The sequence below is a fragment of the Rissa tridactyla genome, chromosome Z, assembly GCF_028500815.1.
Source record: "Rissa tridactyla isolate bRisTri1 chromosome Z, bRisTri1.patW.cur.20221130, whole genome shotgun sequence".
Lineage (NCBI taxonomy): Eukaryota > Metazoa > Chordata > Aves > Charadriiformes > Laridae > Rissa > Rissa tridactyla.
The window spans coordinates 4,645,089-4,660,593 of record NC_071497.1 but is presented as its reverse complement, the minus strand read 5'-3'; the positions used below and the strand labels follow the sequence as shown (position 1 = coordinate 4,660,593).

General features: G+C 39.9%; 1 protein-coding gene across 20 annotated transcripts in view; it reads right to left on the bottom strand.

The window, feature by feature from the left end:
* The window catches only part of MEF2C (myocyte enhancer factor 2C), a 140,669-nt gene that overhangs the window by 36,543 nt on the left and 88,621 nt on the right, over positions 1-15,505 (bottom strand). For 13 of the 20 annotated variants that reach the window (XM_054186952.1, XM_054186953.1, XM_054186951.1 and 10 more), the window contains 2 exons: positions 1,719-1,778; positions 1,436-1,573 (listed from right to left, as the gene is read on the bottom strand). In XM_054186952.1, coding sequence (XP_054042927.1) covers positions 1,436-1,573; positions 1,719-1,778 — 198 coding nt within the window. Of the gene's footprint in view, positions 1-1,435; positions 1,574-1,634; positions 1,779-15,505 lie in introns of all 20 variants that reach the window. The other 7 variants (XM_054186963.1, XM_054186967.1, XM_054186965.1 and 4 more) reach the window with 3 other exon arrangements.

The window sequence follows — 15,505 nt, the reverse complement described above, 5'->3', positions numbered from 1 at the left end:
TCATGGTGACAGCTTTAGAGATTGTTTTTTTCTGAGAAAAATAGCTATGCAAAAGAAGCAAATAAAAAGGGAGGTAAAAAAAGATGACATATAAATGTATGTCTCCCTGATATTTTATATAGGTGTTGGGCATCCTTAATCAGCCATTGCAAATACTAATTGATCATATTTGGTGTAATTCTGGTCTCTGGGAAAATCTTTATTATTTAAATATTTTTTTTGCAAAAATACGTTTGCCGTGATGTGAGAACAACTTCAAATTTTAATGAGTTCGAGTGAAAACATTTCTTCTGAGGATTAATGGAAAGAACACTTACACTGCACCAGACAGAACGTGAGCATCCTTAAGAGGGATCTTCCACTTAGGTATCAGATTTTGTATGCACAATTGACTAGCACTACAGAAAAGACTTTGCTCATTCTGGGTATGCAGACATCTTTTTTGACAGCTAACCATACAACCGACACGTGGGAATGAGGAATGAACACATCCAAATGATCTCTTCCAGAAGCAAGCAGTTACTATGCAAATTCAGACTCTTCCTTGGACCTCTGCAAACCTTTGATTTGCTACCTTCTTTTCCACACACTTCGGAAGAAGGGCCAAATATAACCTCCAAACCTCCACGTTCTTTTTGTCAGCTTTATAAATGTAATATTAAACACAATAACAAAGTATTCTCCCCTTGTATGTCTTGTGCAAACAAAATAGCACATGCAGAGTTATTTCTCTTAGATATCTGGCAAGGCATATGACTGGTGGTTAGAAATTTTGACTTGGTTAAAACAAAATTTAGCTCATGTTAAAGCATTAAAGAAATGCTGACGAGGTCAAAGCAAATTCTCTGATAAAGCTGTAAAATCACCCCAACACACAAACATGTCTGAATCCTACCATTAGGCTCTCATGCAGTCTGTTTCTCTGCAGTGAGCAAGTAGCTGTAACCCTTCAGTGCTGCAACTGAGTTTAGCAGAGAGACTCGAGAACTGAAGTCACACGCACAGAACGCACTGATTACTATATATAAAGGAATTTCAGTTCTACATCGTTTTTTCTATATCACCACAGAAAGTATTCTGTGGGTTTGTTAGCCTGTCCACAAAGAAAGATTTCCATCGTTATTTTTTAGATATAATTTGGGCGAGTGGTGTGGTAAAACAGTTCTGTAAATCAAGTGAATATAATGTATATATGTATATTTCACTTCCTTCTGTAGGTTTCACCTATCGAAATCTTTGTCTGTGTGTCAGAGGTAGAGACTTGGAAGAAAAATATGTCATGTGAAATCTTCTGACCACAGTGTTTAATTATATATTGGGCTATTAAAGCCTGTTTCCAGCTGAAATGTTTTCGTTAAGAAGCCAGAACTGAAAGGGTTATGGTTTGTTACTGCAGCAGTTATCAGCAGACAGCCATCTAACCTTTGGTACTTACAGGTATTTTATGGCTCTTGATCATATTATCAAATTCTTCATTAATTTTTTTGTATTTTTCTTCAGTGCGTGGGGTGAGAGCGTAAGAGGAGTCAGGATCGGGGCTTTCACAACCTTTGTTTTCTTTCTTGTTCAATGCCTGCCAGGTTCAGAGAAATATCAGAAAGTAAAAAAAATGAAAGGGAGCTCAGAGTACTTACACATAATCTTTGCCTGCTGATCATTAGATCAATATCTTCATTAATTTTTCTGTACTTGTCCTCAGACTCAGGGCTGTGACCTACTGAATCGTCTGCATCGGGGTCTGGACTGTCACAGCCATTAAGTCCTTTCTTTCTCAACGTCTGAAATACATAATTTGGAAAGTTCAATACTTGACACACGCTGCAAGAAAGACTCAGCAGTGTTACAGTAACAGAAACTGCCCAGCAGTGGAAGGTTTTACATTATACTTTAGGGAAAGAAAGAGATCCACCACATCGATGCTGTAGGTCTCCAATTATGAGTAGCAAGAGAGGACCATACAGACCTTTTTCTTCTGAAACTGGAACGAGTCAACAAAGAATGAAGCTGGCGGTGTGGCAAAGTGCCTGTACTGGTACACCCCCTCCCACCATATCCAACAGCATCAACAGGTTAAGATACCAACCCAGAAAGCAATTTATTTTAACATACTTATACATTTGAAATGAATGAACGTTAAAAGCAACGGATGCATACTGTTTACAGTGCAATACCCCAGTGTTTTCCTTTTCTCTAAAGAAAGATACAGGAGGAAGACATGAAAAAAACAAAACAACTAAACTCTGCAACAAATTTAGGAATTAATGTTCTTCACAGAAGAAGGAGTAGTACCTAAATTGAATTCTTCCTTGGAAGTGGATGTAAGGGATGATATTAGCAATGCCCTGAAATTCTTAAGTATGTGCTTTTGATAGGGCAAGGGGGAGGACAGAGTTGCTAATGTGGCCGTGAAATACCGATTGAGAGCTTCTAGTCATGGTGTTTACTTTTTATTGACTCCAGTTACAGTGCTACAAATGCATAGTGCTGAAGCTTAATGTACAAGAAAAAGCACTGCTAAAACAAATGCTTAGTGAAAAGTCAAAACAGATGAATTTCAGGTTCATCAGCTCAAGTCAACCCTCACAACCATGATCGTCATCACCAAGATAAATAATGGAGATGAAAAAACATAAAACCAGAATGAAATCAGTAGCTAACTATTCAGAATGGTTGTCTGGCCTCAAATAGGTTTTAACTTATCTCCCTTAACAGATCACCAAAGAACAGTCATTGGATTAATTAAGGTAAAAGAATATGGAAGCAAGTCTTTGTGGACACCCCAACTACAAGCAATAGTACACAAAGTAAATATTTGTAAGATTTCTCAAATTTAGCTCTAAGAATTTCTCAGTCAAAAACTCTTCAAAGAGTCCATTTGGTGTTACTACTTTATTAGACAGCTTGCAGTTAATTCTGAGTTGAAACCTGGCTAAGCAACCTCAGTTACAACATATAGATCACATAGCACTCTTGTGTTAATAAGTGGCTATGCTTGTGCTGTGTATTAGTGTGGGATGCTTCAACTGGTTTCTTTTTGTCTTCTCAGAATGGCTGCCTCTCATATGAACTTTTTGTTCCTATTGGAAAAGTACATTTCCTAATTATTTTATTTATGGCAACACCATTAAATCCCTCAAGTATTATAAAGTCATACCTTGCTTCTGTACTATTGTATTTATTTATTAAAAATCAGACTTCATTTTCTGCATTTAACCTGAGAGTTAGGAACAGAGCTCTCGTACTTCTGCAAAAGCTATAAAGCTCTTCTCTTTGTGAAGACACAACCCTTGAACATCACATTTTCAGCAAGTCAGCAAAGTGATGGTGATCTGCTCTAAGAGATCTGAGCCTTCCAAACTCATGATGTGGATCTCTGAAACAGATACTGGCAACTGTGGAAGGCTGGCTCAATGTAGATCTCTCTTTTCAGACTTTGTATCTGTATAGATTTCACATCTAATCCCGTGAGCTACAACTGACACACAATTATAAATCCATTTGAATAAAACCTTAAGAAGCTAAAACAACCTCAGTGATTCTGGACACTTCTTCTCCGCTCCGTCTTATGTCTCCTTTATCTTTTAAATGTTAACTAGCAGAACTGACATAGTCATGTACAATTTCTGCTGCTACTGGCTTGAAACAAGCCAATTATAAAGAGGGCTTTTGCAATCAGCTGTTGTTTGATAGATTTAATAGATAAAATATGATATATGAGAAGTGAAATTTCTCTTTTACATTTGAATAACTAATGTCAACTAACATTCTTCTCTTCATATAAGTACAAAACAGGTGTTTTCTGAATACACAAAATATTCTGTTTTCACAACCTATTGGGTCAAGCTGTCCAGACATGAAATCCAGAACAGCACTCTTGGGACCTTTTCTTGAGGTGACTGGAGTCACGGATGGACTCTCTGAGGAATGATGCTGACATGAGCTGGACTGGATGGCACCCTCAACTCCAAGCTTTGAGACGACAGTCCAGCTCCTCTCTTTACAAACGGCAATGACCTCTTTTTTTCCCAGAGGTCAACACAGCTGCAATTGAATGGACAAAGGTGAGGGAAGGGAGCTGCACAACTTATCCTACCAGACGAAGATCAATATGAAAAGACAAGATGGGGAATGTTTTGCAGCCTCTTTGAATCTTTTCCTTTTCCATCATTCCCAAATCCCTGTCTGCTGCATTCACAAGGTTGTATCTGGGTAAAAGAAGATTCCCCTTGTCCTCAGCACACTCAGTGCCCTAAAGTTCTGCGACTGTCTGCTTAGCGCTGATGTGAAACAGTCACTTCTGTGGTTTATAGAGGTTCAGGAATGCACTGCCTTCTTTCAGATGAGCAGGGGAAAACAAACAACGTAACCCAATGAATGTCTTGCAGCAGTGTCCAAAAAGAGACCAGATTTCCTCCCAAAATAGCGGTTTTTATTTTCATAAATATTTATTTTTATTTTCATATCCTTATAAAGCAGGTTGCTGCCACAGCAGTCGGTGTTTTCACCGGAAATTTAGTAAAAAAATGCTGGTATTCGACCCAAAATTAACTTTAGCCCTAAAGAGTAGAGACAAACCTTTCCTTTGAAAAACCCATCAGTCCGGTGTGTTTGCCTGGTATCTTGTCTGGCAAGGCTAAACAAGATCACTAATGCAGTGCACTTCTTTCCTCCCACTCTCCCTCCCCCCTACCCTTCAAAAAAAAGAAAAAAAGAACATGCTTCAGTGAGTTGGGGAAAGGTTAGGCAATACAAATTTCCACACGTGTGCTGCAGTGAGAGGCAGAGCTCCGAGCTTTCTGAGTGCTGGAACTAATGCCTGGTTCCCTGTGAATTGCATTTTGGGGTAAAGTGCAATATCCAGAGAAGCCTTCCGGTGACTGGGTCTCCTGGGGCTTCTCTTGCCCCCTTATCCGTATTCTTTGTTCCTTCTGTGTGTAAGGACTGATGCTGCAATGCTGCCTTCAGCTGGGGGTCTTTCTGAGAGTAATTTCTGGTTCTCTTTCTCTGCACAAGAACATATAATTTTCATGAAACTTGTTGGAATTTCATTGTCTGTGAGACCCCTCCCTTTGCACCAGATTTGCTTGGCATTGGATAAAAAATGAAGAAGTTAAAGGGAAAAGACAGAAGAATAGACTGATAGACTGCACAGCAACACTCACACACAACACACACACAGAGTTCTCCTCTGGAGAGGAAAGCAGGCTGAAAGGGACATCCTTATCCTCTGTACTAAGGTACTGAGTGGTATTCAGGACAAATCACAGAATCACAGAATGGTTCGCGTTGGAAAGGACCTTAAAGATCATCTAGTTCCAACCTTCCCGCCCTGGGGATCCTGAGCATCTTAGCATTATCTCTGGCTCCTTCAACATGCAGACTACATTTTTTCCTATTTATTGCCATTTTTTACTTTCCTCTGCATCATACCTTTTAGGTATTTGATACCTAATTTTAGGTATTTAATACCTTTATTGTGCTTCAACGCATCCAACACCTGTTGGTACAGCAGAACTAAAAGTAGCACTGACCAATATCTAACTGATCCACCCTTATTCACAAGCTCTCTGGACTTCGTGTTAACTTTTCCTCTTCTCCTCTGCCCTGTGTCACCTCTCGAAGCAGAAGCTGATTCTGGACACTGGAGAAGACTGGAGTTATTAAGAAGACCAATGGGGTTTCAGCAGGCTAGAGTCTTTCACCCAGTCTTGCAGTGATTTAGAAACCATTTTTCTTACCATGTTAAGCTGTCGTAGCCTCTTGCAAACCCTGGAAAATAGCCAGACCTATCGCATCCTCCTAGAGATTAGCTAGTTTCCAAAGATTTAATGACTATTCAGGGAATATTTAAGAGGACAAAATTACACAATTGTGTAGTGCATTGCATTCTAGAGAACCCCAAGCCAGATTTCAGTTATTTTTAAAGAAAATAAGCCATTTTTGAACTACGGAAGCTCTACTTCTTCCAAGCAATTAAACAAGTAATTATATTGGACTCCAATAACCTAAAATCAGCCAAGGCATTTGAAAAACAAAATGGTTAAAGGAAAACAACCTTTGGCTGAAATCTCGTATGCCAGCAATTTAGGCTAAATCCTGCTCTATAAATCTCAGAGGAGAAGTGCTGACTTAGTGACATACTGGCTGCTGTCAAATGAAGTATAAACAACTATTTACTTTCATTTCATGCAAAATTTATCATCACTACAAAAGCACAAAAGAAAATATGGCACTACCAGCCAGGTCTGATTTTATCAAGCAATGGAAGTCATTGCAATTTGAAAGCTTTTGAGGAGGAAAAGCTTTTCATTTTCATAATCCAGTCTCTGTTTCTGCAGTATTATTCTCTTCTTCTAGTATTTCTTTAATAGGAACAGCAGAGAAGGTTAGAAATTCCATTGTTTTTTTAATCCTACCCTATCCTATCCTATCCTATCCTATCCTTTAGTTTGCCCATCTTTGTAGAGAGGTATTTCCTTTTTTCTTAGTAAGTTTATCTGCTGTGGAGCTGCTCCACGTTAGGGCTTGAGAAAACACAGATCTTGGGGCTTGGAAATCCTCACAGTATAGCTTCCAAATTAAACAGACCAGGTTGGCTGATAAGTTCCCCAAAAGGTTCAGACCAGCTCTCTTTGTCCCATTTTGTTATCCTCTGCAAAACAGACCTGACTATTGCAAGGTTAATCGCTACCTTCATTTGTGTAATGAAAAGTGCAATCTTGCTGGCTCTTCATCTGTAATCAAAATTTACAGTATGGAAAAATTTAGAATTACAGGTCTACTACAAATTCCCGTATCTGTTATGTTGTCTAGAAGCCACCACAATGATCTCTAACTGATAACCCCACTAGCGACCATGACAATCCACAGAGTTGTAATTTGGTAAATTATATTCCACTGTCAGAAGGCAAAAACCGCAAGTGCCTTCTATATTCCACTATCACTTTCTTTCCTGTATCTGTATGGGATAAATCTTTTAGCCACAAATGAAAAATGGTTTGGTCTCTTTTGCTCGCTGGAGCCACATATCTACGTGGCAAGGCAGACAATAGCCAATTACAAAGGAATGATATGCTATTGTGTTCAAGTGCTTTATTATTTATAGCCATCCCAAAGAACCCGGACAAATTTATGAAGGCCCCCCCAAAAAAGCAGAAAATATTTAAATCATGGACCCAATTCATTTAAGCGCCAGCTTGCTTTCTGTGCAACAGACATATTAAAGTTAGAAAGTGTTGAGGGAAGACAACCTTCACTCTCTTCTCTCGTACAGTTATGTAATGATGAAATTTTATGATGAAATTGCATGATACAATGTATGGTGCAATCAAGTAATGAAAGGTTCTAGTGAAATGAAAAACACAAAGAGGAAGAGATAGGTTGCTATGGGAACCGTCCATCTGAATTCCCTGACTTCTGTGTAACTAAAATCTCAAATTTGATGTTCCATTAATGTAGAGTTCTTAGATTTTTACATTTAATAATGAACATAAACTAGTATGCTGGTACTAATGTACTTTAATTGCATGTTTAGGAGAATCAGATAAAACATTATTATACTTACTGTTATCTAACAAGCTCCAGACAAAAAAAATATGTATACCAGTAACACAGAAAAATGGAACATTTCTTACCTCTTTTGTATAAATCATAAAATGCTTTTGTGGTTTCTACGCTTTTAGAAATAAGCTACAGGGCTTATATAATAGCTGAACTTCTATAACCACATGTTAACCTTTGTGTTACTATTTTATTTTCACCGAAGTTTTAAAGAAAAAAAAATTTCCATTGTGTGGTCCTGTACGTCTGTCTTCTTCAAATGATTGTACGTAAGTGTGCTTTTCACAACAATACACCAAACCCTCTGCTTGGATTTGCCTCTCATTTTTGCATGCCAAGTGATTATTCTCTCCTCCTTCAAGTACCTTCTCTAATCACACCTCTTGTGAAACCAAACAATGCCGGCACCCTTTGCCAGTAACATCTGCTTCTCTTTGCTTACGAAGGATCGATCAGCGTGTTATGAATGCTTATACGTGGGTGCTGTGAGCTCATCAGGACACGAGGTTTCTACCTCTTAGAGAGTTCAGTCTATTCTCTTCCACTCACGCTCTTGACACGTGCCAAGGCATATCTACAATATTTTGCAATACTTGTATAAAAGCAAATTAATTTTTTGAAAGGGCAACAGGACAGTGGGATTTTTGCTTCTTTGTTCCCTGTAGCCGTGCTATATGACGTGGGGACAGGGCAGCTCTGCAAGGCAGTGCAGCCTCCGGAGGTGCGGTCCGTTGGTAGCAGGCTGGTCTCAGCCTCACCACCATCTCCTGTGGCATCCCTGAGAGAGAGCACACCTTGCTGCCCGGCTGCTGCGCCTGCGTTACCCCTCTGGAGAGACGGTGGGACAGGAGACGGGGGAGAGGGCAGAGGTTTGCTCTCTAAAAAAAGAGACCACGCACAACCCCTTTCTTTGATATTCAACCTTACCCACTCGTCACTGCTTTTCTATTTAGCATTGACTTAAATTACACAGGGCAACTTTGGCTTTATAAGTATAAATAGAAGAAGGATATGTCAGATTCAGAGATCTCATAGCAGTTAATCTAAACCAAGTATCTTTCTGGGTTTTCTCAGAAAGAAACAAAAGCAAGTCACGTGAGGACTCCAGCATTAAAACTTTGTGTTAAAATTTCTGTTAATGCACGCAACTAAGCTTACAGCCTCCTGTGTTCACAGTTATCTCATGGGACATGCCAAAGATGTCTGTCCATCGCTGCACTTGTAAACTGTTGGGGTTTTTTTGGTTTTTTTTAAAGAATTTAGATCTGAATAATTCCCGAGGTTCTAAGTAAGGATATTTCCTCATCCATCAGGCTTATTCCCATCCGTCGTCGTAGCGCAAAAGGCCTGAAAACCCCACAAATCCCCCCCTGGGCAGCTGACGTAGGATTCCTACGCCAGCCCTCTATGGAGGGGATCGCGTGTCCCTGGCCTTGACAGAGGAGACGGGGCGGCAGCGCCCGCCAAGCCCTGCCGCCCCGGGGAATCCACGGGGGGAGCAGAGCATCAAGTGACCAGCGTCGCTGGCCGAGGCCATGCGGGTCCCCGTCCCGGCTGCAGCAATGCCACGCATCCCCGTCATCCGCACCTGTCAGCCCCAGCACTTGCTGCCCCATGGCCATAGATGGCTGTCTCCAGGGCCGCGGCGCTGATTGGGGACGCTCGGCTGACGGCCCCACCGGCTGACCCATTTGGGGGTTTTTTTTTTTGGTTTTGTTTTTTTTTTCTTTTTTCTTCACAGGTGCTGCTGTCACACTTCTCGGCTCTCATGTGGTCACAGCCTACAGGAACGCAGCATTTGCGCCTTACAGATATATATACACATATATGGGTGTATATATATATATGTATACATGTATTTATATATACACATACACACCCTCTACTAGTTCACTTGCCAACACCTTTTTGTTCAAATCTAGAAGGATTTTTCGGAAGTCTTCACACATAAGCATGACCAGCATCCCTTTGCGATGACACAGTATAATACTGGCTTAATATTGCTGATGTGTTGGATTAGCAGAGATAAAAAAAAGGATGTGCTTTTCCAGACAACATTGTCATTTCCTAAATAATGAATTCACGTGTGACATTAATTGGAGGTGAGAAATTAGTGACATAAGTGCAATGCTGACCTAGTTGTGATGGCAGCTTCTGATAAAATCACCTCTACAGATATGAGAGATTTAAAAAGAAAGAAAAAAATTGCCTTGGACAAACAAAATACCTTTTAAACATTTGACAAAATTTACTCTACTGTCAAACGCACTTGTTACACCCAAAGAGTGTGTTAAAATGAAACTTCTGTGCAGCTGTTTTTAAAACCCATACTTTGAAAAGACAGTCAAATTCTGCTCTGTTGTGTTGAAAAAAACTGACAACTTTCCACAGACTGGCTGTCACTGCTTCACGCACAAAATTAGCAGATTATTTACTTAAATCAGAGGTATTGTCAGGCTATTTGTGTTTTAGGGATGGAATAGTTATCACTACTACTTCTTGACCACTCCAGTGCTTATATTATTATAACCCCTTACTGAGGGTCCAAAGGCCTGTCACAGACACTGTTTTCGAGTAATGGAAACACAGAATATGTAGATAAGGGCAGAAAACTTCCAGCTCACTCTCCTGTTTTTCCCACCACTCTTTCTGCGTGCTGCCCTGCCCATAAACACATGCCTTGTCCTGCAGAGTGAAGGTTAGCACCACAGTCCAGTGGCAAATACCTCGTTTTCCACCCCCTGTCTTGGAAGACGGATTTACAGAAAGTAGAACTCCACTATTTCTCAAGGCCCACTACTTGTGGAACGATTCCATGAAGACAAAACTTCTATATTCTGGCTACTTACACTAGCTCAATGTCAGGAGCAGACCTGGTCTGCCAAGGGGTGCAAAGGTGGACTAAAGCCAGAATAGATGCATCTCTGACTTGTTTTTTGCCCCTTGGCCACAGCCTAATAGCAGTCCATTATATCCTTTACTGATTTTTCAAAACCTTTTAAGTGTATGAAGTATTTAAATGGACAGGTTTTCTCTAAGCTTTATCGAGCATATTTAAAACAGAAGAAGAAATTGGTGAGACATAGTGTATTTGATCTGTACTAGGTTTTACTGCCAGATACAAAAAGTATGTGAATGGAAAAATAAACTTTACAGTAGTTCAGCAGAATCATCTCAGCTTCTTTAGGGAATATGAGGCCACTTAAAAATAAACACTGTAATCATCAACAGGTTGTTATTTCCCTCCTTCTTTTTATGTTCGTCTATCTATAATCCTTCTCCACTGACTCCAGCCCTTCCAGATGGAGCGCTGCCCTCAACATTTTCATTTGTGTCTAATTTAGTCAGACATATACACAAATACAAGGCTGAAGTCAGATCTCATTTACACTAGTGTAAATCTGTAGCTGGATTTGGAACAGCTGTAAAGACACCAGTTGAGTTATTCTAGATGTACAGTGGTGTTACCAAGTCTGTTACATCAGTGTTACTATCTCTTCAAACATACACTATTTGAAATATGCAAGGCTTAATATAAATGACTGCAGAAACAATTAACTATTTCAAAGGCAGCTGGTGTTTTTCCATGATATAAATGGGAACCTTTAATACTAAATGCCATATTCAAAATACTTGAGAAATGTGACATAAAGAGCAACACATATATTCTACAGGATCTTTTGTCACAAAAACATATTACAGAAAGAATGGCAGCTGATAGGAATTACACTTTGCATGTATTTTGAGCATTATTTATGTTCTAAAAGATCCCAAAGAGATTCTGAAATTATACGTTTAAGGACTGCTTCACACATCATTAAAATGCAGCCACCCTGGGGTGAATATACTGTCAACGTGTGTAGCTACGCTAGCCAGGGGCAGAAACGATATATACTTCAGACAAACAAAATTGTAACACACGATCTAAGTCACTTTGGATGGAATTTTTCCTAGACCATGGGGCAAACACCTTCACCCTTAACCATGGGGCCAGGGAATCTCTGATGACCACAACATTTTGCTTTCCCATTTCATCTGAAACAGAGCACCTCCAGCACCACTGAACTGGTGCAGAACTGACTCAGCAGTGAAAATGCCACCCACCGAGACAAGAACACCACTTCCTTCAGCACCTGGGTTTTCTTTGGAGGTCTCCCATAAAAATCTTGAATGTATCAATGTTCTGAACAGATTATTATTTTTTTCCCCCCAGATTTTGAACATTTATTTTACAGCAGATCAAATTACAGGGGGTTATTACAAAAAAAATGGTACTGATATGACAATAAGCAAATGTTGCTGAATAGCAGTCCTTTTTAAAGGAAAAAGAACATTCCCTTTTATTTTTATATTACCATAATTGTTTTATCCATTGGTAGAAATGCCCAAATCAATATATTTTTAAGAAATGGTGAATTATAATAGAGGTTAGATCTCTGAAACACTAGCCTCCTGTTTCTTTGCTGGACGGAGGCCTTAAATAGCAACAAAGCAATAACCATCAACTCACTGTTCTGCTGATAGAGTCAGGTTTTCACCAAGGAGAAAGAGAAGGAAGTCTCTCCACTAAGTTTAGAGTGAGCAAGCACTATTTGAGAATAAAAATTGGCCCGTGATTTTTAACTATGAAAACAGATGACTCAAATGATGCAGACTTTCACACTTGATTTAAGATGGCTTTGTTTTTTCCTGTTAGACCAACAATTTATATAAGTTCTGTTATTTACCAGAAACATTTGTGCAAATTGTATCTATCTTCAAACAGCTGCTAAAATCTCTAGACTATGATATGCATTTGTCTGCTTACCAAAGTGTCATCTGCTAGAAACAAAGAACTGGGTCTTTTTTTCCCATGGAAAATCCTACAGGAGTGGCAATATTCAGACAGAAACTTTGCAAGCTGAAACTTGCAGATAACTCAACTAAACACTAGCCAAAAAAAGAGTGAGAGGGTACAGTCAGGAGCTGTATGGAGGAGCTGGATGAAACTCCAGAACTGCATTATTATCCTAGAAAGTTGGTCCTTCAAGCAACTCTGTTTTCCTGAAGCGTAACTTCTTTAAAAGCCATACTGGTCCTATCACTCTGCTCTCCCCTTGAAAGGAGTAAGCACTTCTCTCAAAAGCAAAGAGTCAGAAATGACAGAATTAGCAAAAAGAGGTCAGATTTTAAAAAGATTTTTGAGAATTTATGACGCTTTCCAGGAAAGGGAATTCTAAATTTCCATTGCTGCAAATTGTGCCATAATGGAGGCAAAAGATTAGCCCCTTTACATAAAGATTATCTGAGGGTTAAGCTGCTACTTATACCCCAAAAAGCTGCAGTTTAATTCCCACTTCCATTACTAACTTCCTGCATAGGCTTTGTTAATTCGTTTTTCTATAGTTGTCCCTCTATAAAAAGTTGAATGATATTAATTACCAGTGTAATCGGGGTGCTATAAGAAAGAAAAACCCCAGCAAACTCAATGTACTCAGTAAGGAGTCTAAATTTAATACAGACAGACCGACCCACACATACACCTGCAAAAACTGGCTTACATGCTGCCCTCTGTAGCTTTGTTGAATAAAGGCTAAGTTAAATTAACAACATAATGGTCAGTTTCAGTGCTCTGTTTGGGAAGGAAGAAAACTTGAGAAACCAGCGACTTCTAGTTCTTATCACTGCTTCAGAAAGCAGAAGTGGCAGAGCCAGACTCAAGATCTAGTCAGAAATTTTGACAAGAACCGAGGACAGAGTTTACAGAGACAGTAGTAGAAAAATAATGGCTGAAAAGGTAAAATAGAAAAGAAAAAAAAAATCATTCAGAAACTAAGCGTCTTTTTTAAAAATTTCAGCTTCTTCCAGAAGCAGCTAAAACACATTTTAAATGTTAGGGGTTTTCATTGTAAAACTGGATTTCTTTTTTTGGACAAAATTATAGTTTTGTAAAGAAGAATTGGTATATTGGCCTGCCAAAGCCCTGCTGTCTGAGATCTTCAAACATTTAATCACATGGTATTCCCACACAGTGAATTCTGTGGGCTCCAAAAGATGTTTCTGCTTGGGTCCTCTAATTCTGCAGGAGAGCTGGACAAATGGAGCAAGATTTCAGCCTATTTCACTTCTTCCAAGACTTGGTAGAGGTGAGCACGAAGGATGCTGTGACCATGTGCTGTGATCAGTACTGTCTCGCTTGGTGAAGACTTAGCTGTGGGCTCTGACCAGGTTTGGTGGCTCTTGCAGAATAAATCACGGCGCAGGGCTGCCTGCTCTGCCCTGCCATCCAAGATTACTCACCCCATACCAGAGCTGCGGAGGTGGAGCAGCCGAGGCGTGGGCATGCATTCCCTTCCTCTGACTCTGCTGCGAAGGTGGTAACCTCCAACGGAGGAAAGGCAAGAAATAGCTTGGGGGTACTCACATCTCCACATCCCGCAGCTGTTTCCTCAGACAGCTTCAGTCAGAGCCTCCCACAGCCACGTTACATATAAGAAAGGGAGGTTTTCTAATTGGGAATCGCAAACCCAGAACAGCCTGAAGGACTGTATTTGTTTTAAAGAGCTGACCTCCTTCGTGATTTATCACTTCACAGTGTTTTGCAAAGTCGATAGTGTTTTGGGGACTGTGTTCCTGAGAAAAAGGTAAATATTCTGGCTATCTGAGAAAAACGTTCAGAAGTCAGTAACATTCTGACTTTTTTTCTAACACATCAGCTTGTGTACAAGGATGAACCACACCAGCTCCCTACCTAATGAGGAGCTGAATTCCACAGGTGTACAAACACTACTCCCAGTCCCAAAATCTAATCATGCTGGAGATATTTGGACCAACTACAGACTGAAACTGAAATCATTATGCTGAGAGATGGAACAACTGTACTTCCTGTCAACGTGACTGCGTCAAGAAAACCGAGCTTATTTACTTATTCCATTATCTTGGCTATCTTCTAAGCCGTTTGCAGCCATCAGCCTGCTGCTACAGTATCCTAAGCTCTGCAAAGCATTTACAATGCAGCAAGACACTCTAGAGGAAAGGTAAAGGGTATTACATGGAATGATAAAGGAATACTTCAGGTTCTCTAGCATTTATTTTATGTTTGAATATGAAAATTCAATTTTAAAACCAATCAGAAGCTGACTGTGCCAAAGAAATCAGAGACTGTGGTAAGACTGAAGATGAGATTACCTCAAAATGCATGTGGCTTTGCCTCTTACTATTGATACATTAAAATCAAAGATCTGGCAAAGAGATCCTGGATGGACCGATTTCAACGGCCCCAGGCTTTTACATAGCATTTATGGTAGCAAAAGGGACCAGCAATGTCCTAAATAACCAAAATTTCAGTGAAAATCAGTGATGATACAAGATCCTTCCCATGAAGTGGCCAATGGGCATATAAGCAACGAGTATATAAGAATTTCTCCAGAAGTACACAATTTTGTTCCTAGTACCTGCAGAGAGGCTCACAGTCCTGAGGTTTGCCTGGAGTTTCTCAACAACACGAAACTTTCAAATAAACTGCAGCAAAACCTACTTACATTGATTCCAAAGTTTGGCAGGATTCCTGTTCTGCCTGGGGTATGCTAGATCACAAGACCCCAGAATAAAATAGCGGTATCAGGAATGGATGAGTACTTCTTTTATTCCTGCCGCGGAATTGGTCATGGAGATCAGTAGGAAGCAGACTTAACTGCAGAATGTTTAGTCAGCTCTTTTGCTCCATCACTCTTCTTGAAGGAGGAGGTGGAATTAAGAACACTTCTCCCACGAAAAAGACTGTACAGAAGGAGTAGGAGGACTTCTCAGACTCCTTAATGGGAAGGGAATGAAAAATTTAGTCTGTGGGAGAGACAAGAGAGGTTTCTATAACCCTTGGGGATCCAGTGTTTCACCTGAAGTCCAAGCCCAGATGCATCTTACTTCTGTTCAGTCCACACTTGTGAATCCTTCATGGGCATTACTA